The 23,100-nt window shown below is 43.5% G+C and overlaps 1 protein-coding gene across 1 annotated transcript in view; it reads left to right on the top strand.

Annotated features, from left to right (window-relative positions):
* Window positions 1-23,100, top strand: part of FAF1 (Fas associated factor 1) — a 427,400-nt gene that overhangs the window by 353,115 nt on the left and 51,185 nt on the right. The window contains exons 14-15 of the mRNA XM_027837985.1: window positions 1,537-1,673; window positions 4,603-4,691. Coding sequence (XP_027693786.1) covers window positions 1,537-1,673; window positions 4,603-4,691 — 226 coding nt within the window. The remainder of the gene's footprint in view (window positions 1-1,536; window positions 1,674-4,602; window positions 4,692-23,100) is intronic.

Raw genomic sequence — 23,100 nt, 5'->3', positions numbered from 1 at the left:
AACACATAGACAAATACTACATAATCAAATGAGTTAGAGAGGAGTGAACAAAGGCTTTGTGAGGGCCTCGAGTAAAAGGCCACGAGGCCTCAGCATCAGGAAAACCTGGCTTGCAGTCCCCAGCACATACTAAGTGCATGACCCTGGGAAAGTCACAGGCTTTCTGAGCCTCAGTTTCTTCTTCTCTTAAGTGGGAATAATGGTCCTTATATTCACAAAGTTTTTCATAGAAAAGCACATTATAAAACTTCAGTCACTACAAATGAATAATAATTGTCATTACTGAATATACCAGATACCATGAAGGTGAGCTTCCATTGTGAAAGTTGACAACATCAGTATCCCATGCTAGAGATATTGCTAACAGCCACAGTGGTCGTCTCTCGCCAGAGGGTGACTTCTGTCAGTATAGGCCTTGAGAGAAATTCAGCTAAAACTTCCAGAATGAGGAACAGATTCCCAGCAAGAAATATATTGGCTTTAAGAATTAAAGGGGCCAATTCTGTTGTGAATTTGGGTCTCCAATGAATCTGAGCACATGGCATTTTAATGCCGTTTGTCTTTCTAAATAGATTTACCATCTAGCTCATGTGATGACAGGACTTTGCTCATCAGCCAGAACATACATTTCAGAGCAGTTGTTACCTAAAATATTATCATAAGGCATAAGAAAACATACGATTTAAGTTGCCTCTCATGAACATAATTAAGAATTAATAAGCCGGTACCAGTGGCCAGCCCTCAGAATTTCCACTGTTTTGCCTTTTGTGACCCGTGTTATTAAAAGTCCATTATTTTTACAGACTTTATTAAATTGGATCTTATTAAAGCATTCTGTATTTGCATTTGGTCTTTCATAATTCATTATTATTATGACATTTACTTTTTACCATCAGATCTGAAAACATATCATAAGCTACCCTTTTCTCTTGAAAGAAATGCTAATTTCAAACAGTCCTCTAATGGAGGAGAGAAGCTTTATCAGTTTTTTCATTTATTCCCGATCGTGGTAAGAATACTAATGCTAGACTTCCCTATGCTAATATCTCAGAGCTTTTTTTGGTCAAAAGCTTAGAATTATTGTTTTTATCCTAGTTCTAAGTATGAAGTGAGAAGGCCACTGCTTCCAGAAAAAACACCCTTCAGACACTGAGTGCTCAAATTTGAAGAAGGAGGAGATGTTAGCATGAGATTTCTGGGCCAAAGCCTAGTGCTCAGAACAATAATAGACATTTGAAACCTTCTTTGGGTTTTTTTGCACTAATTAACAAAAAAAGAAAGAAAGAAAAGTAAAAATTCTCACTGTTCTGGGGCAAATAGAGGCCTAAGAGCTGATCAGTGTGAGATGGCCCCAGGTGATCCATCTCTCTGCCTTTTTCAGCACAGGTGGGTTTGATCTGGGCTCAGGTTTTTAGCAGTCTGTCTCTCTGTCAGATAATCAGCCTCATGCCCACATGTCTCCCACAGAATGGCAAAGATGACCTCAGTGCTGAGAAAGATCCCCGAGTCACCTTCCTGTTTCCTTTCTCCTGTTAGGTTTCTGACAATGTGCACAAGACACTTTGGCAGCGTGGTGGCTCAGACCATTCGAACTCAAAAGACAGATCAGTTTCCACTTTTCCTCATCATCATGGGAAAGCGCTCATCGAATGAAGTGTTAAATGTAATACAAGGTAAGACCTCCACACCATCCTCCAATGCAGGGCCATGTTCTCAAGGCCATAGTGCCGTTGGTGCTAGAACCTAGGCCTTTGCCTTCTCTTTGCCTCCATGCTATATGTTCTTAACATCAAGGCATTTTAACAGAAGGAGGCATCATAGGACACTGGAGAAAGTACAGGGTTTAAAATCAGAGGATCTGGGTTTAATTCTCAGCTCTGCAGCTACCTGTATGTCCCTGGACAAGTCACTGGACCTCAGTTTCCCCCTTTGTAAAGTGAGAAACTCAAGCTAGATGATCAGAAAGGTCCTTTTCGGCTCCCAGCCAGAGTTTTGTGTAAGGAGTCTTCAGAAAGGCCAGCAACAGTCCCTGATGCAAACACGGCTAATGTAGTTGTTAAATGTCAGGGGTAGGACATCTCTATTGTGACTGGTCAAGGTCCCTGAGGTCTTGCTTCAAGACTCAGCTCAAGCACCACTTTCTACCTGAAGTCTTTCTTGGTGCTCCAGGATGCCAATTCCCTTACTCCCTAAATTAACTTGTATTATTAGAGGGGAAAAAAAACCCTGTGGGGCTTAATATGCGTGATGAGCCAGCAAAAGAGACTTGAACAGAGCAGCCAGACAGGTAGGATGATGACCCAGGTGGAGCAGTGACACAGGAGCCCAGAGAGGAGAGGATGACCAACAGTGGTATCAACTACAGAGAAGCCAGAAAGGATCTCTTAGCAGGCACTAGGCTTATGCTGTGTCCTGAGCATATAAAGGTAGAAGCAGACCCAGTGCCTGCCCTCAATGAGTTGGCAATCTGGAGAAAAGTATTGGATTGAAAATCGGTTGATCTCGGTTTAACTCCTGGCTCTGCTGCTACCTGTTCTATAAGCTGAGGTGGGAAAGGGGCTTTATGTGAAAAACAAAGGAGCCTATATTTGCCCCTGGAGGAGGGCACAGTTACAGGGGGATGATACAGTAGTAGGAGAATGGCATAGTCAGATTTGTGCTTTAGAAAAATCATTTTTAATAGCTGAGCAGAGGATGAATTGAAGTGGAGAGAATTGAGGCAGGATGAATCAATCTAGTCAAGAGGTGATGGGGGTCTGAACCAGAATGGTGGCTATGTGAGGGAAGAGGAGGGGATGGAGCCAAGATAGGAAGGTGGAAATGACAAGATCTGATAGCAGATTTGATGTGTGGGATGAGTGAGAATGAGAAGTCAAGGAAGTCACCGAGATTATGGGCTTAGGTCACTAGAAGGGTGATGGCAGCCCCCACAATAAGAGAAACATTTGGAAGAGGGGAGAGGTTGGGCAGAGAGATCATGAGTTCTGTTTTGGACATGTTGAGTTGGAAAGCATTTTGCAAACCTTTTCAAAACCTAATGCAGTTTTGTAAAACTGTATTAGTTTCAGCAATTTTTATTACTGTTATTCATCAGAGGACCTGGGGCCTAATTCCAGCTCTACTAGATGTGTAGCTTTAGGCTAGTTACCAGCCTTCTATGGGTGGGCCTTGATTTCTTGGGCTAGATACTCTCACTTCTTGCAGCTCTCTGGGTTTGGGGCAGATCATTTTCTTCTCTTTTTTTTTCCTTTTTTTTTTTTTTAGGCAGTTGGGATTAAGTGACTTGCCTAGGGTCACATAGCTAGTAAGTGCGAAGTAATTAGTCTGAGACCAGATTTGAACTCAGGTCCTCCTGACCTCAGGGCTGGTACTCTATCCGCTGCGCAACCTAGCTGCCCCAATTGGGGCAGATCATTGAGGGAGCCTGAATGATCCGGTAGCTGACAAACATCAGTTTTTATCAGAAGATCTCACCACGTTTCTTAGCCATTAATGCAGCAGTGCTTCGAGACACTGAATTGTTCAAATTGTCCATAAACTGAAAGAAGTTACAAAAGTTTTTGTTCATTTTTGCCTCTTTTTTTTTTTTTAAATCATCACTTTGGGGGCTGTTGCTACTTGAGCAGCATTTGTGACATGGAACTCTCACTGGATTTGGACCCCGGTGAATCGGGCTCCACCACTGACTTTGGGAACTGACTTTCCGTCTTTGTGGCACCATTTTCTCCTCTGTAAATGAGGTGGACAGACAGGCTTGCCCAGGTCCAAGTCCAGCAAGCCTGGACTTGGAGTCAAGACAGCCTGAGTTCCGATCTCACCTTTCATGTTCCCTGTGCGAATCATTCGCCTTTGGACAACAGGGTCATAGGTCTTAGCTGGAGGCTTCTTAGAGACCATTGAGCCCAGTCCCCTCATTTTACAGAGGAGAAATTGAGGCCAAGAGAAGGGAAGTGATTCAGTGTCTGAGGCAGGCTTTGAATCTAGATCTTCCTGACTCCAAATCCAGCCTTTCATCCACTCCACCAAAAGACTGGATGTTTGTGGTAGATTGCAGTGTGCGTTGATGGACAGAGTTCTCTTACAAACAGAACTACAGATCCTTGAAGTGATCTTGTCAAATGAGGAGGTTGAATTGGCTGGTGCCTAATTAAGATCCCTTCCCCTTCTTTCAGGTTCTGACACCCCCCATCCCAATATTTTGTGGGCCCAGAATAGTTACAGAAACGAGAGTATGTCCAAAATGATGATAGTGTGTTCATTAGCTTCTTTAAATAACTAACTGCCTTGATGGCTTGGGGAAAACAAGTTTTGGTCCTTAATTCTCAAACATCTGTTATGGAATTTTAATGGACAGAATGTCTCTGACCGTCACATACAAATTCTTGAATTTCAGCTGCTGATGTTACCCATCACCACTTCCTAGTTGAACATGTCAAACTTCTCAATGAAAAGACAAATTAAAATATTTTAATGAGATATTAAGCATTCTAATCTGTAATTTTTCCCCACACTAGTTATTCCTTCCTGATTAATTCAAGAATTGCTTTCCATTTTTTAATAACTTTAATAATGTGAAGTTCGGCAATCTTCTTGTGTTGCTAGGTAACACAACAGTGGACGAGCTCATGATGAGGCTGATGGCGGCAGTGGAGATCTTCATGGCCCAACAACAGGAGGACATAAAGGATGAGGTATGGTCAAGGTCACGGTTGGACCTCGGTGTGGTAGACAGATAGTGATGGTGGGTGCCCAGATCAGCCAGGCTCCCCTGTGTCAATACTGGCAGAGAGTGGGATTCTTAATGGAGTTCTCTGTTTAGCTGGTTGTAGAGTGACCCTGAGAGCTTGCTCAAAGAGACTACTCCAAACAGCTACATACTTTTCAGCACACTGCTGATTTTCATCCAGGCCTTCCTAGGCCTTCCTTTCCCTTTGCAGATATTGTGATGAGCATGTTTTAGATGTGAAGTCATTTTTGAAACCCTCTAACGTGACTAGATATAGGCACTTGATAAGTGTTTGTTGAATGAATCGGCAGATCTCCTGAATTCTAATGCCAGGAATGTTCAAATGTTCTTAATAATGTATAGCTCCCTGGAGGAACAGGATTGCAAAATTACTCTAGTTATAGCATTTTTGTTATCAGGGTTACTATTTACAATATTAATAACAGCTCACATTAGTGACTTACAGAAAGGACATTCACATCCAAGATCTCATTTTATCATCACGACACCGAAAAGCACCAAGAATTTAGCACTCTTTAGAATTTCCAGTTTACACATCAAGAAACTCAGGCTTATAAAGGTTTACTTAATCATAGTCACACAGTAAGAGAATAATGGAGGTAGGCCTGGACCCCCAGCCCAGTGATCTCCCCACCTCACAGTGCTGCCTCATTAGAGTTCATGACTGGGTATATTGCTAACATTTTATAGAGAGTCATAAGAAATTGCAACATAACCTTTAAAATTGCCATGGAAATAGGAAGGTCAAATATTTAGTCTAGAGAAGAAAAGACAGAGGGGGCATGATTCCTGCCTTCAGATCCCTCCAGGCCTATTGTGGGGAAGGGAAGAGGAATTTGCCTCGTGCTTCTTGGCCGCAGGGGTAGAACCAGAAAGTCACGAGGAGGCAGACTCCTGTTCATCCCACAGTAGAATGAATTACCGAGGAAGGAGGAGACTTCTCACTGTTGGGAATCTGCAAGATACATTATTCCCAACATGGAGGGATTCCTGCTCCAGGGAAGTGATCCATTGAGGTTTGATGACTTTCCAATGGATGCATCTGGATATAGTGACCTCTGAGGTCCTTTTCCACCTCTGAGGTTCTACCAGTCTAACACTAGAGAGCCCTTCAAAAATGCCCAGTGGGTAACAGGGCCCCACACAGGAAAGGGGCAAGGAGGGGACTCTCAGGAGAGGAAACTCCTCTGCCAATACAGGTCTTCACCTACTCAGCAATTTCCAGTCTTGATTACCTACACTCCAGAAAAGTTCAGTGACTTGAGCAGAGTCACACAGCCAAGATATGGTGGTGGTCTTCCTGGCTTTGAGGCCAGCTCTATATTTCCTACACTGCATGGCCTCTCAGGATATGGGAAGTGTTCAATAAGTGATTTTGTGATTCTTGATGAATCCAGTTGAATGTGGATTATGGCAGTTTATGGAAAGAGGGAAGAGAGGGGAGGGAGGGAGAAAGGAAGGAAATAAGAATTTATTAAGCATCTACTATGTACCAGGCACTGTACTAAGTGCTTTATAAATATGATCTCATTTGAACTTCCCAGCAGGTGGGGAGGGTAGGTGGTGCTGTTATGGTCTTCACTTAACACATGAGGAAACTGAGGCTGGTTTGCCCAGGGTCACAGCTAAGAGAGTGTCTGAAGCCAAATTTGAACCCAGATCTTCCTAACCCCAAACACAGTATTTGATCTACTGTGCCACCAGCTGCCTAAGAACATTAAATGGAAAAATAATAACATTACCACACTTGTGTGGCACTTGTAGCCCCGCTGTGCAAAGCACTTCCCTGCTGGCACCACTGTGAGGTTGGGAGCACCAGCGTTAGGACCTTCCTTTGGCTGTGGAGGAACCTTCCTTCGGCTGAGACCGACAGGATCGTTGGTGCCTTCTGGCCAGAAGTCCAAGGGAAGGAGTACTAGATGGATAGTGCCAAGAGCTGAGGAGAGCTCTGTAGACAGCGTGGGCTTCCTCTCCATAAAGTTACTTAAGTTCATAATAAACAAGTCAGTATTTCAATCATGCAGTGGTGGAGGCAGTCAGGCACATAGTAGAAAGATGTTTATCTGTTACTCTGTCAACTGACAGTGACATTTTAAAGTAATGAAGCACTGTTCTTAGTTAGGAATTTGTAATAATAGGTGTGTTGCCTTCCCAGATTACCTTTATCCTGGTCTAGAGACATTGATTGACAGTAATGCACAAAGCTCGCTCCTCAGCCACCTCGATTGGGTGTCTCGTTAGTGCCAGATTTACTGATTATGTTGTATGAGAATATGAATGCACATTATTTGCATGGGGATTTCCCAGTTCACTCTTTCTTCGTAATTTGTGTTCCCCAGAACTCATCGGTAAAGAAATTGACTCTAATTCCTTTAATGCTGAGCACAAATTTTAATATGAGGGTTATGGGAAAAATCCAAGGCCCAATATAATTGAATTTTTGATTGCGTTTTGGCTTCAAGATGTTAGGATTTCTGTTTGCTTTGAAAGTGTCTTTTGGAAAGTTATCACACAGGTCACAAGTGAAAGACCTAAAAGAAGCTCTTAAGTTTGGAGAACTGTTTTGTATATTAGTCAATCAGTAAATGTTTATTAAGTACCTACTATGTGCCAGACACTGTGCTAAGCAAGAATACTCTCTAGATCTTAAAGCTCAAGTATCAACTAAAAATAAGACAAGAAAGAAAGACTTCCATCGTCAATTGTGAATTTCACTAGATCATTTTTTGAAAGGAAATCCTAATAAGCTAGTGATTCAGTTATGATCAGGGAAGGAGTGTGAGAGGAAGACTGCTTGGGGCGCAGTTTCTTTAAAATTAGCCTTAATCCAGAGTATCACGTTCAGACCAGTGCCTCCATGCACTCTGCAGTGCAGCTTCCACTGTGTGAGAAAGCCCCACGTAAGAGTCAGATTCCTGGGGCTCTGCCCAAAGGCTTCTTCAGGGTGCTTGGTAAGAGAGTGTTGGGACTGAGGAGAAAGATTCCTGACTAGGGTCAAAAGTTACTTTCTGGGGCCACCTTGGAGTCTAATGTGGAATAAATGATTTCCCTACTCTGAACCTCCATCTCCCCCTCTGGGAAGTGAGAGTGCTGCACTGGAGAACTTCAGGAATTCCCCCCAGCTCCTGAAGGCTATCTTCTTCCACTGTTATCTCGTCCTTTCTTCCATTTCAGTGAGCTCAGGTTTTGGGTTTTTTTTTTTTTTTGAATATTCTATGGACTTCAAGTGTCTCCTAACTACAATAGTCTATCTTTTCAATACAGATGCCTTGCTAATGTAACAATAGGGCAGCAAGACCTACAACATCACTGATTCCCTAAAAATAAACTTCACACAGAGGGCAGTGGAAAGGTGATGTGAGCAAAGTGCACATCATCCGTGAGGTACGCTGAAGGACAGAAGTCATGGATGTTATTGGGAAATTGTAGGACAAAGAAGATGGTGTGGTCATGTGGCAAAAGCAAGGGATGACTGGGACCCTCATGATGTTGGAAACAAGCGAGGAAGTCCTTCAGCATGTTGGTCTAACCCGGGAGGAAGTTTTTGGGGGAAGACACGGAGGAGAGTCACAGGGCGGATCAGCACTCGCAGACTGTGAGCAGCATTGTCAGAAGGAGCTCCCCATCTCTGGTGTCATAAACCTCTCTGAACATTTGATTCTTACATCATACAAAACATTTTCTCTCTAACAGCTTTATAAGGTAAATAGAACAAGTATTATCATCTCTGTTTTACCAACAGGGCAACTGGGGCTGAGAAGTTAAGTAACTTATCCATGGCCAAACAGCTATGTCTCTGACAGAGACAATATTCAAACCCAAGTCCCCTGACTTCAAGCCACTACAGTGTATTACCATTCATTCATCCAGCAGATGTCTGCAGTGTTTGCCATATGGGAGGACCATGTGCTTAGCACTATGGAAGATACCAATGTGAAGAAGATATGGCGCCTGCCCTCACAGAATTTATGATGCAGGAGGGGAGTTAAGAACTGTGCACAAATAACTATTGTTCAAGGCAGGAGCAGTGCAGACAAAATTATTCAACCTAGCTGCTCCTGATGAATCCAAGTCCTTTGGTCCAGATGAACTAGATCCTCTGGTCTTGAAAGAACTGGCCGATGTGTTTGCTGAGCCACCATAAGCAATATTTGAAATGTCATCAGAAACAGGAAAGTGTACCACAGCATTGGAAAAGGACATGTACCTAGTTTTCACAAAAGAGAAGAGAACAGAGTCTACAGTCTGTAGACCGGTGATGTTGACTTCAATTTCAAGTAACATTCTAGAAGCATGACTTCCTCAAGAACTGTCATACCAAACTTGCCTCATTTCCTTCAATAATAAGACTGTAGAGAAGAGGAATCTGGAAGAGGTAGTCTGCTAGATGAAAATATCTCATGCTGTTCTTGTGGAGAGGAATGGTTAAATAATAAGACAGTCATAGGAACCCAGAACATATTGGATTCCCAGACTCTTCACCAGAATGTTTGCTAAAGGTTCAGTATCTCCATGGCAGGAGAGTGGTTCACTCGGGGCCTCTGCTGGACCCTGGGTTGTTTAACACTTCTTGTCGATGGCTTGGATAGAGGCCTAGGTGGTATGCTCATCCCATTTACCAAGGATTCCTCTCCTCCTGTTTTGTCTGTTACTAGAAAGTAGAACTAAGAGCAAAGGGTGGGAGTTGTAGAGAGGCAGATTTAGGCTTTATGTGGGGAAACTTTCCAGCTGGGCTTGGCCAAAGTTGAATGAACTGACTCCAGTGGAAATCATCCTCATCACCATCAGCATCACCATCACCACAGCTCACATTGATGTGGTTCTTTCAGGCTTATGCATCTCAGAGCTTGCCGTAGTACTTGGCACATAATAGGAACTTAATAAAGGTGGCTGGCTGACTCTTTTCTCGGTCACATCCCTGGGAGATGTAGAAGAAGGTATTATCTCCATTTTACAGATGAGGAAACTGAAACTCAGAACTTAATGGACTTGCCCAGGTTTGCACAGCCAATAAATGTCAGAACCATGAATCCAACCTATGTTTCCTGATTGGAGGTCTTCTTAAGCAAAGGCTCAGGGACCACTTGCTGGGGATGGTTGTAGAGGAAGTTCAAAGAAAAAGTTAATGGAACCACATAATGGAGGACAGAAGGAAGACAGCATAGATCCACTTGTATTCTTTGCCAAAGAGAATGAGTGACCTTTAGATGGAAAGGAGCAAAAAGGGGCCCCCCAGATAGGTAAGGAGAGTGGCACCTGGCTGCCTTTGATGAGTCCCTTCTGTGGACTGGATTGCATTCAAGGATACTGAGACAACTGCTGGATGTGATTGCTTGAGCCATTGTCAGTGATCTTTGAAAGACCACTGAGAACACAAGAAATAGCGCAGTGCCTTCAAAAATATAAAGTACCCAAGCTATCAGAAGACCTATCCATCAGATAAAGATCTTAACCCAATCTCAGAAAGTGACATCGATCTAGCTATAAAGAAATTACGGGGGTGGCAGGGGGAAAGGGGTGAGGGGGGAAAAACTCCTGGTCCTGGTGAATTCACAGGAGAGTTCTGTCAAACTTTTTAAGAATAGTTAGTACCCGTACTTCACAAATTATTCTCAAAAATTGAGCAAGTAACCACCCAGAATCCTTCTATGAGACAAATGTAGTCCTAATGCCTGAACCAGATAAAGATAAAACATAGAAAGAAAACTATAGGCCGATATCATTCATAATCAACTAATGAACCAATGTTTTGAACTCAAAATTTTTCAATAAAGTGCTGTCAAACTACAATGATGTATCCAAGAAATCATTCTTTATGATCAAGTGGGACTTAGGCCAGAGATGCAAGGAAGGTTCAACATTAGGAAAATAATCAACATATTTAGTCATATTAAACACCAAAACTTCTAAAAAACCACATCATCATAAAAGACTGTGGAGACAGGGAGAAATACTGCAACATTGGAGGACATGTCCCAACTTTAAAAAGGCAAGAACATAGAGTCTGTAAACTATTGGCCCGTGAGCTTGATTTTGACTCCTGAAAAATTGTTAAACATATTATTAAAAGAATAGTGTCAAAAGTAATTATGATCCCAAAGAGTCAGTCTAGCTTCAGCAAGAACAGGTCATGCCAGGTCAACCTTCTTTTCTTTTCTTTTCTTTTTTTTTTTTTTTGACAAATTTACTAATCTGGTCGAGCACAGGAATAATATAGATAGTTTACCTAGATTTTAGTGAAGCATCTCTCATGCTGTTTTATACAAAAGATGCCAGGATATAGGCAAGATGCTAGTACAGCTAAGAAGATTCTAAATTGATTGAATGGTTAGACCCAAAGTGTCTGAATGAGAGATGTTTCTATGTCACCTTAGAAGGAAGTCTCAAGTGGAGTGCCTCCTCCTATCTTATCTGTGTTTAGTTTCATTTAGTTTAAATTAACATTGTTATCGGTGATTTGCTTGAGTGACTGAGAGGCCCTGGAGGCAGTTAGACCTGGGCTGGAGGTCCACCTCTGTCTGGCACATGGTGCCAGGTCTCTTCACCCCTCAAGGCTTCAGGTCACTTAGACTCTATTCAGAGCTGGGGCCAGGCTGCCTGGGAAGAAGGGAGCTTCTCATCCAGGAGTACCCTGTGTCAGTGCAATCACTGATCCTCTCTCTGCACCTTGGATACATGGTGAGATAGCATGTGAATCAGATCGGTAAATGGCATAAAACTGGGATAGATAGCCATCACACTCAACCATTGAATGTAAAAGCATTTAGGAAGTGCCCACTGTATAGAAGGCACTCTGGTAAACTCTGAGGATTCAAGCAGAAAGGCAAGTCTCAGGCCCTGCTCTCAGTTAGTCTCTATTCTATGAAAGCTCCTATTGTCATTACCTCCTATTAAGGAGAAGAAAACATGTAGAAAAGGAAACTCTCAGTGGTCCATAAGGTAGAGCAGCAAAGCACTTGGTGATGCTTCTTACCTTCTTCAATGTCATTGCCATTGCTAAAACTACATCCACTTCTGATGTTGAACCATTGGGCAGCACTGAAGACTTTGACAGAGACAACTTTCCTATGAAGATGGTGAATGACAAAGTCTCAATCCAGACTTATTTTGAAAGGCTAGAATGTTGGATCAGATCTAAGATGAGACTCAAAGAGATGAATGTAAAGTCTTATACTTGGGTTTTAAAGATCAATTTCTCAGGTATAAGATGAGGGGGAAGGATGGCTGCAGAGCAACTCCTCCAGAAGATGTAGAGGTTTTGCTGGACCATAATAAACTCAGTATCAGTGTCATGATTTAGCAGCTAAACCAAACTCACACAGTCTTAGGCTGCATGAAGGCAGGCATCATGTTGAGAACAAGGGGGGTGATAGTATCTACTTACTGTGTGCCAGGCACTGTGCTATACTCTGGAGATACGAAAACAAAATTGAAACAGTCTCTACCCCAGGAGCTTTGATTCTGTTGTACATGTTTAAGTATATACAGAGACCCCCTGAACTCTATTTTAACCATCCCTAGTGGATTGTACCACATTTTATGCGGAATATTGATGACTATCCCGAGGTGGTTGACCAGGATAAGGAGGGGCCTCTAAAGGATGGGTTGAAGGAACTGGGTGTGTTTAGTCTGGAGAAGGGAAGGCTCAAGGGGGAAGTAACAGCCCTTCAAGTACTTGAATACAGCCAGCAAGGGAATCAGGGATTGGACTTATTCTTCTATACCCAAGACGGAAAACCTTGGGGCAGTGGGCAAAAACTGCAGAAATTCAGATTTGTGCTCAATGCAATGGACTACTTCCTAGTAATTCGAGCTGTCCCAAAGTGGTGTGGCTTACCTGGGAAGGCAGCGTTCTCTGCCTCACTGGCAGCCTTCCAGCAAATGCAGATTGTTTTAAAGCAGATTTGTCTTCAGCTATGGTGGTCATCAAGTGACATTTCAGACCCCATCCAAGATTGTAAGGGTGGGAACAGCTTCCTCTGAGTTGTGATCATTTGGGACTTCCTTGTGCAAATAGGAAATCTGCAGGACTCATGGTCTCCACTCACTTGCCTGTGTTGCTTTGCTCTTGCTGTCCCTTATGGCTAAAGCATCCTTCCCCACCTCGTCACCTGGTGAATTTGGGCCAATAAATGTTAGTCAACAAGCTCAAATGCCGCTGCTCCCTTCAGGGACCTTCCCTGCTCTTCCTCAATCACTAATGGCTTTCCTTCCTGGAATCCTACCCCAAGATCTTGTTTGTGCTTCTCCAGTGACCTCTCAGACCCTGTTACCTCTGTAATTGTCAGTAGCTATCTACTCCTGTTAAACTTCAGGAGCTTGGACATCCTGTCTGAGTTTTATTGCCTCCCTGCACACAGACAGAATATAATCACTGTTTGTTGAATGGAATGGAATTACACCCATCAAACTCACCAGGTCTCTCTTGTAGGCCCAGTTAGACAGATGCCAGCAGCATGGAAAGGGCCCTCTTCCCAACTGCCACATCAGGAAGCTCTCGCCTTTGTAGTCTCCTACTTTGTCTGTGTGTCTTTGTTTCTAAACCTTCTTTGTTGTCTCCTTTTCAGATCTCTCATCTTTTTTCCCCTTGTCTTTCTTCTTTCCCCTGTTTTTTGTCTTGATGTAGCCATAGACAGGTTCTTGTGGTCCCTTACAATGGCAAACAGGACTTAGAGCCTGGATTCTGTTACTGTTTTCTTAATAAGAAGAATAAGTCATCCCAGACCACACAAAGACAAGCTGAAAGGACCTTTCTCTTCCCAAAACCAGCCATACGTCTTTGTTTAAAAAGGTCAACATTTCAAAGGAATCTTTTCTGTCCTTTCTCTTTCTCTTCTTAAATATACAAGGCATACTTCCTGCAAATAACAAAAAGAAAGAACCTTCCCCAGCGAACAGTGCTTTAAGAAGGACTTTCCTCTTTGGGTAGAAGGAGAACTTGGATGAATGTGGCAAAAACAAAAGGGGCATTTTTCACAATTGAAATCCTGTTGAAGATACAAAGGACAGTGGAGCTAAGACATTGTGTTGGCTGGGGTAACTGTCCATGGTTGAGTCGCTGAATAGTGCTGCACTCCATGGAGACCTTCCAGCACAGGCAGCCACTCCCAGAGAATGGAATTATCCTCTTGAGAATTCAACTTTGTCTTTCCTCAGTGCCTAGAATCTCCAAGGTCATAATGTCTTAGAATTCAGAGCTAGAAGGAACCTTAGAAATCATGCAGTGCTTAGCAGAGTGCTCAGCACGTTGGCCGAGTGATCATCTCCAACCTCTTCATTTGTATATGGAATAACTGAGGCCCAGAGAGGTTAAATGATGTGCTGAAGGTCACACTCAAGAGGCCAGATATAAACCCAGGTCCTCTGACCCCCAGTACAACATTCTTTATGTTATGTCTGACTTCTTGTCTCCCTGGTTATAGAGGTCTCCTCTGTGCCCAGACCTCTTCTTTGCAGCATCTCTAGCTGTCTGATTACTTCAGTGATGGGGCTGTGAGTGCCCAGTATGGCAGCCCCTTCAGCTGTAAGCTGGAAGGAACCTGAGAGGCCTGCTAGTCCAACTCAAGTTGGTCCAATCCCACCTGGAATAGTTTTGCTCTGCAACATTCTTGACAGATGGTGACGAGGAGGCCTTCATTTGGACACGCCGGTATCATCATAGTCATTATACCAGCAGCAGCAGTAGCAGCAACTCTTCAGTAATGCCAGGCACTGCATTCGACTCCTGGTTCAGTGCCACATGACCACTGCCCCCAAAGACTTTCCTGCTTGTTTGGAGAGAGAAGAGGTATGCAAATGTCCACAAAGGATGAGCTCTTCTACTTTTAGGGCCTCTTCAGATGCCTCCTCTTAGACAGAGATAGCCCTGGGGCCGGAAGCCTTTACCAGCAGAGTCTACATTCTGTCTAGTCCCCTTGTGCTAAGGAGATTTGGAGGAGGGAGGTATGTCTACCCCTGACCCCTAGAGACCAGCCCAGCTGTGTTTGGCAAAGGTCACTCACTGCCAGAGCCATGGCCACCAGGTGAGGATACTTTCTTCTGGCCACAGCAGCTGCTGAAAACCATCTCCTAAGGTGTGGTGGTACTGAGATCTGCATAACAGAGGGCGGAGGGCCACAGCCACAGACCAAAAATACTATGGGGCAGGTTGTGATTAAGGCCTAGATGAGTGGAGCAGGCATGACATAGGAGGCTTCAGAGCAGGAAGGCTCCCCTGGGCTAGCCCAGCCGGAGGCCCCTGGCCTCCAAGAGATAGGCCATCATTTTCAGTTCTTCAGCCTGTTGTGGAAATAAGGCTGAGAATATAGGTGTGAGGACCACCTAAAGTCACCTGACTGGAATCTGGAGTACTTCGTACCCCACCTCACTGCCTGTGCACACACAGCCAGGGAACCTTCAAGGAGGAAGCACTTGGTCCAGCTTCCTCCTGCCCTCTTCTTTTTAACAGTTGTGGAAACTGAAGCCTGAACCAGGTCACCCAGAGAGGTGACAAAAGAGCCAGGATGGAGAGGCGGGTCTCCTGATTCCTGCTCCAGGACTTTTTCATTCACGCTTGCTGTGTGCTCGCGAAGGAGGGGCAGCAGTATTGGATTTGCTGTGGACTCTGTTCTTACAGAATTCCCTGGTGGAGCTGTTAGCAATGGTCACAAGCACATGAGAATCATCCCAAACTGCTTTGTACAGTTCAAGGAGGAAGTTTGTTACTGACTGGACTAATCAAGGAAGACTTCCTGCAGGAGGGGTTATTTGAGTAGGATCTTTAATGGTGAGGAGTGAAATTTGCCTTCTTGAGAATTACAGCCTCACAGAAAGATTGTTTGTCATTAAAGAAGCATTTAGTACTTCCTGTGTCCAGAGATCTGTGCTGCCTTCTAAGAGTTTACCTATTAGAAGGGGGATAAGGCAGAACAATAACACTAATGCACAACATTAGTTAACATCAGAATGAACAGACCATGATTCTATGTGTGGATGCCCCACTTGAGTAGAATTGTCATCACTGGGGGGAACGTGCCAGGAGAAGGAGTCATGGCCACAGCATGCTGACGGACTCTTTCATCGGTGCCTGACATCTGAGAATAGAGGCTGGATTTGTCACAGAAGACACTCCTGAGAGGAGATGCCTGATTACCCGTTGGCAGGAGGCTGGGCCCACCTGCTCCAGCTGAGCAGCACCTTCTCTCTTGCCTGAGGTGGGGCCTTCTCCATGGATTACAGTAACACTTTCTGACAAGCTTCAGCTGGGTGGGGCACCTAGCACCCTCACAGCCGTGCATTCTTCTTCAACTCTGTCTGTCATATTTTATTACTGTAAACTTATTTGCTGTGTCCCAGCTGGGCCAACTTGTCCAGGCCTTGTTTTCACTGACAGGAGAGCCTAACAAAGGGTGTTTATTTTTCTCGTTATGCAATATCAGCCTGCTGGCTTTGGGGCTAATTCAGCTCGCCATTGTATTTTCTTCCTGAGCGGTGGCTCTGAAAGTAGCTGCCTGAATGTTTTTCATGTACAAATTAAAACCTTCCACTTGTTCTAAATTCCCTTCAAGTGGTTTGTGAGTTGTTCTGAGTGTCAGAAACATGACAGACCCCTAAAGAATGTTGGAAAGGAAGAGTCATTTAAGCAAATCCTTCACACCTAAAAGCAGGAAACGTACATGCCTGAAATGTTACATTAAGCCCTCTTATGCAGGTGTTTTCCCGGAGAAAACACCCTCTTTGGGAGAAGCTCTTATGCTCTCCAAAAATCATTTTTCACCCATTAGACTTTAAATTTTCATGTTTCATAGAAGCAACTTGGAGGTTAAAAATCAATTTTCCATATGTACTGAGGTGGTTTTAAAGCCTATATCAGATTGTGCACCATCTTTGCTGAAGGTGAGGGTTTGGGAACTTACAGTCTTGTTTGTTTGGCCTGCTTGTCCTGGGTGTCTAGGTTTAAGGCCTCCCCGGGACATGTGTGTCCCGGGGAGGCCTTACTGCTTTGCCCAAGGTGAAGGGTAGAGCCAAGGAAAGATCTGGGTGATGGCAGCTCTGTGTCACATCAGTGAGAGCTGCATCTTTGACTTCGTATTCTGACCTCTTCACTTTTTTTGAATTAATTTATTTTTAATTATCAACAATCACTTCCATAAGCTTTTGAGTTTTAAATTTTTCTCCACCTCCCTCCCCAAGATGGTGCACAATCTGATATAGGCTATACATATACATTCCTATTAAACATATTTTCATATTAGTGATGTTGTGAGTAAAAATTAGAACCAATAGGAGGAACCACCAGAAAGAGGAAACAAAACAGAACAGAAGAAAAAAAATAACAAATAGTATGCTTCGATCTGCATTCGAACTCCATAGTTCTTTCTTTGGATGTGGGTAGCATTTTCTATCATGAGGCCTTTGGAGATGTCTTAGATCCTTGTATTGCTGAGAATGATTAAGTCTATCAAAGTTAGTCATCGCATAACGTGGCTATTACTATGTACAATGTTCTGCTGGTTCTGCTTACTTCACTCAGCATCAGATCATACAAGTCTTTCCAGGTTTTTTGAAGTCTGCTTGCTCATCATTTCTTATAGCACAATGGTATTCCATTACATTCATATACCACAGCTTGTTCAGCCATTCCCCAATTGATGGGCATCCTCTCAATTTCCAATTCTTTGCCACCACAAAAAGAGCTGCTATAAATATTTTTGTACATGTGGGTTCTTTTCCCATTTGTATGATCTCTTTGGGATACAGCCCTAGAAGTGCTATTGCTAGGTCAAAGGGGATACACAGTTTTATAGCCCTTTGGGCATAGTTCTAAATTGCTCTCCAAAATGGTTGGATCATTTCACAACTCCACCAGCAATGCATTAGTGTGACCTCTTCACTTAACTGAAACTGCTCCCTCCAAAGTCACTGGTGATCTCTTAGTGGCCAGATCCTTTTGTCTTCTGCCATCCCTCATCCTTGATGTGTCTGCAGTTGGGACACTGGTGACCGCTGTCTCCCAGATGCTCTCTTCTCCCAGAGTTTTTATGACATTGCTCTCTCATGGTTCTCCCCCTGCCCATCTGGCTGCTGTTTCTCAGTCTCTTGCTCAGCTGTCATCTATGTCCCACCTTCTAACAATCAGTCATCCAAGGGCTCTGTCCTGGGCCCTCTTTTCTAATTACACCTTCTCTCTCAGTAAACTTACCAACTCTATTCAGTTTCGTTTATATTCTCTGTACAGATGACTCTCAGATCTACACTCCAGCCCTGTCCCTCTCCTCGATGCCTTCCAGTGCCACATCTCCAGCTGCTGAATTGGATATTTCCAATTGAATTTCCCATAGGCACCTTATCCTTAAACTACCTCCCCCCCAAAAAACTACTTCTCTTCATCAATTCCCTATTTCTGTTTAGGACATCACCACACCCATTTAGTCATCCCAGCTTGTAACCTTAGAGTCATCCTCATTCACCTTCACCTATTCCATTGCCAAGTCTTTTCTATTCTACCTTCTTGGCATCTCTCCCATCGATCCTCAGTCTGCTCTCCAGCAGCTCCTGCTGCCGGTGAGGCCCTCAGCACCTCTTTCCTATGGCACCTTACTTGGTCTCCTGACTCTTACCTCTTCCACTTCAGTCCATGCTCTATACGTGTAGCCGACAAAGTGATTTTCCTAATGCATGGGTCTGATCAGATTACTCTCCTGCTCAGTGAGCTCCAGTGGGTGCTCGTTGCCTTTAGGATAAAATGCAAACTCTTCTAATTTGACATAAATGTCAGAAAATGACATAAAAGCCCTTCCCAGTCTGGCTTCAGCTTAACTTTCCAGGCAGATCATACATCATTCCCCTTCACATATTCTACGTTCCCCCAGCTGGTCAGCTTGCTTTCCCTTCTATGTGATGCACTGTCTCTTTTCCGTGTGCCTGGCTGCACAAACTGACCTTCTGCCTGTAATGCACTGCATCTTCACCTTCCTGCAAAGCTCACCTTGAGCATCACCTAAACAAGGCTCTTCCTGATCTGCATTTACCGGGATCTCCTTCCAGTCACTTTGTATCTATTTCTACATACGAATTCTTTCCTCCAATGCAATGTTTCTTGAAAGAGGGGGCAGTTTTATTCTCTCTTCTCTTCCCCCCTCCCCCCAGTGCCTAGCACAGTGCCTGGCACACGTTACTTAATCAGCACGTGTATGTTCTCATGAACATACCTGGGTCTGCTCCAATGTCTTAAAAGAGAGATGTGAAGCTATAGTGCAAGATGAGACGGATGATGTCAGAAGCAGCTGGTGTTTTGGTTTGTTTTGCTTCACTTACTACTTCATTGTTATAAGGTAGATGTTAGTAGGAGGGAGAAAGGAGTCCTTGGGATGTAAAGTGTTTAGTGGAGGAACGCAAGTACTGATAGCCCTGAGACGTTTATGCTTTAATCAGTGGCTTGGGTTAAGGCCTGGTTGGCTGCTTATCCATTTTACAAAGGGTAAAAGGGGAGAGGGATCACCGGACAACAAAGCCAGGATCCCAAAAGACATTCACTGACGCTAACATTGAGATGAATCTAGGGAGATGAAATTTAGTGAAGACAAATGTGAAGTCTTTGGTATAATGTATACATCTAGGCCCAGACTCCTGAGCCCCAAGTGTACATTCCCAACCACTGCCCAGTGGTCATTTTCAATTAATGCCCTATAGACTGCCCTCAGTCTCAACACAGCCAAAACAAAACCCCTTCCCCTTTCTCAATTCTCTGTTTCTGTTCACAGCACCACCATGTTCCCATATAGTAGATTTAATCACTTGGACAGATAATGAACAATTCAGTGAACTCATCTCTTCTAGGAAGATTTGGCAGAGTAGTATATGTAAAAAAAAGCTTGCCTTCTCTGGAAGTTAAAATAGTTTGCAGCAGTGGTTCTTCAGGGATGTGACTCGCCCAGAAGACGACAAGGACTGAGAAGCTAATGTCCAGGTAGTAGGGAGAGCAAGGCAAATTTTGCAATGACCTGAGAAAAAAAGATAGTTTGTGTTTTCATCATAGCCAGACTGTTCTTCCTCGTAGAAGAGATGGTGAAGGGGTTTGAGGAGGGACTCTCCATTCCCCAGTTATCTGGAAGAGTATCAGAAGTGCTTCAATGTAAAAACAAAGCAGTTGCGTCATCAGAAGAGGCAAAAGGGATGTCTTGCCCTGTGTCTGAAGGTGGGATGGGTGGAGAAAGAAGCGAAGGAATGCTAACCACTTAGGGCCAAGCAAAGAGGAGGAAGAAAGCCAAACTCTGAAACTGAAGCAGCTATCTCATCCTCCGAGGAACAGTATGGGTACCCCTCACTGGAGATAGTCATGTGGACGCGGGGTGGCCCCTACGCAGGCATATTGTGGAGAGGCCCAGGCAAGGTGGCTGCCCAGGGCCCTTCCAGAGAACAGTTGGCGTATATGCTTCTCTGGTTCTGTGAATGTTGATGGGATCCAGAGGAGCCGTCAGCAAAGAGATTCTCCAGGAAGGGTTGAATAAAGAAGAGACCAGTATCAAACGATCACCAAAAGTAAAGAAGATTTTTTTAAAACAAAAAAGCCTTCCCATTGCTACTGACAGCCAGGGAGATAAAGCAGCTTCTCCATCACCAAGACTCAACGGAATCCTCCCCCTCAGATGCTACGATGAACCAGTGTCATCAAACTCTAAGCTTTGCCATCCCCCCCCAGTAAAGCTGAATTTTCCTCTCCCCCACCCCAACATTTCCCTCCTTTATCTGTTTGCCATTTTTTGGCCCAGGGAAAGTTGGCCTTGTTGGTAGAAAGGACTCTAGTGGTTTTTGTCTCTTCTTCCGTGGAGGGAAAGATGGGTCACTTGTATAAAGTGCAAAGAACACAAGCTAAGGGTATGACTAACGCCACCCTTAAAGGCTCACCTGTGTTCCTGAAAACTAGTTTGTTCAAGCAAAGTAAGGGGAAGAAAGACCAGGCCCGAGGTCTAGAATAAGCTTGGCCTACTAACATCCCATCGCAGAAGTACGGAGTGATCGCGCCCATGTCTAAAGAGGGGAAAAGCCTCAGTCTCCACTTGTGGGCTCGTGCAGTTAGAACTAAGAGGCATAACTTCACATCGCAGCTCTGCCATCTACTTCCTGTGTGACCTCGTTTCTCTTCCCTGGATCTTAGTTCCTTCCTCTTTTAAATGAAAGCGTCAGAATGGGTTTTCCTTCTGATTTCATCTCCCACAATAGGACTGTCACTTCCCTTGTTCAGTACACCACAAGTCCATTAATGAAGTCTAAAATCACCTTAGCTTTTTTTTGTCCACCAACAAATCCAGCTATTGACTCATGTTCAGCTTGCAGTACATTAAGACTTCCATAAAGCTCTTTTCCATACGAGCTTTTATCTACTGATGCCTCTTCCTTCTATTCCTGGGCAACTGATTTTTTAAAAATCGTTGTAAATAGTATTTTACTTTCCCCCATTACATATAAAAACAATTTTTAACATTTTTTTTTAAGTTTTGAGCTCCAAGTTCTATCCCTCCTTCCCTTCCCTCCTCCCTCCCTGAGAGGGTAAGCAGTCTGATATAGGTTATACATGTGCAATCATGTAAAACATTTCCATGTTAGTCATTTTGTGCAAGAAAGCTGAAAAAAAAGGAAAGTGAAAAATAGTGTGATTTGGTCTGTATTCAGACGACATCAGTACTTTCTCTGGAAGTGGATAGCATTTTTCATCATGACTCCTTTGAGACTGCATTGGATCATTGTATTGCTGAAAATAGCAAAGTCATTCACAGCTCTTCATATGATACTGCTGTTGCTGTGTAAATGTTCTTCTGGTTCTGCTCATTTCACTTTGTATCGGTTCATGTAATTCTTTCCTGTTTTTTTCTGAAATCGTCCTGCTTGTCATTTCTTACAGCACAATAATATTCCGTTACAATCATATACCACATTTTATTCAGCCATTCCCCAATTGATGGTCATTTTCTCAACCTCCAATTCTTAGCTGGGCAATTGACTTTTTTTTTAAAACACAATTGTAGGACTTTGCATTTGCTTCTAATTAGTTGTGTCCTATTAAATTTGTTCCATCCCTCTAGTTTTCTTGAAATTCTTTGAAATCCTTACTGTCTTACAACGTATTGCCTATCTCTCTCAGCTTTATGTCATCTGCCAAGAATAATCACGCCATCTCTTCCTTCACCCATTGACAACTTAAACTTGTGTATGCCTTTCAGGTTTAAAAATCAGTCTCCTCACTGCCCTGTGAGGTAGGTAGTAAAAACCCATTTTACAAATTGGGTAAATGAAGAACAGGCTTGCCTAAGCCCATTATAGAGCAAATATCAAAGCCCAGGTTTGAAGTTCAGTTTTCTGAATCAAAACCTCTTGTTTTCTACTTAGCTGTAGCTGTTTCTCAAGTCAGTGATAAAAATTTAGCAAAAATATTGAACAGAGCAGAACCAAGGACGAGGCGTATCATTGGAGACACATACCCATTTATTGGACGGTGAGGTGACGCAGTGGATAGAGCGCCAGGCCTGGAGTCAGGAAGACTTCCCAGCCTTGTGACCCTGGGCAATCACTTCGCCCTGTTTGCCTCAGTTTCCTCATCTGTAGAGTGAGCGGAGAAGAGAATGGTCAGCCACTTCAGTATCCTGGCCAAGAAAACCCCGGATGGGGTCATGGAGAGTCAGACACAACCGGAACAACTAGACAACAGCAATCCATGTGTGACTTCTATTCACAGCCGGACATTTGACCACTTCTGAGTCTTCCTAACTCCATTGTCATCTAGCATAACTCTCTGCCTTGCCTGCAAAGATGGGACCTACTTTGTCAAATGCCAAAAATTAAAATCCAGGTGTATTATGTCTGCGGTATTCCTCTCTTCTACCTGTTTCATATTCAAGTAAAAATTAAAGCCAGCCTTGTTTTTGATGAAGTCGTGCTGGCTTTTGGTGATCAGCTGCTTCCCTTTCCAAATTCTCTTAAGCCTTTCTTTTATATGTCCTAGAAGTTTGCTGAGAATCAAATTCAAGTTTATTGAGCTTAAAGTTTGAAGAATCTACTTTGTTACTTTTTTGGAAATTGGGATAAATTTAATCATCTTTAGTTCTGAACCCACATTTCCATTCTCTATCATTTTTTCAACATGACTGATAGTGTCTCTCCAATGCCATTAACTGGGTCTTGATCAGTGATTCTTGATCAGTATGTAGTTCTTCCAAAGCTAGTACTGAATCTTGCTGAGGTCAGCTAGAAGTTCTCTTGCCATCTCCTACTTTATCATAAGTAAGAAATTAGTAGTTCTGCCTTCCCTCTGCCATCTTTTATTATTGTCTCCTACCCCCCAAGCAGCAGCTTTAGCCCTTCTTTCATCTTCCCTCTTT

This window comes from Vombatus ursinus, unplaced genomic scaffold (genome assembly GCF_900497805.2).
Source record: "Vombatus ursinus unplaced genomic scaffold, bare-nosed wombat genome assembly UNPS02014825.1, whole genome shotgun sequence".
Taxonomy (NCBI): Eukaryota; Metazoa; Chordata; class Mammalia; order Diprotodontia; family Vombatidae; genus Vombatus; species Vombatus ursinus.
This window is presented reverse-complemented; position numbering and strand designations above follow the sequence as displayed.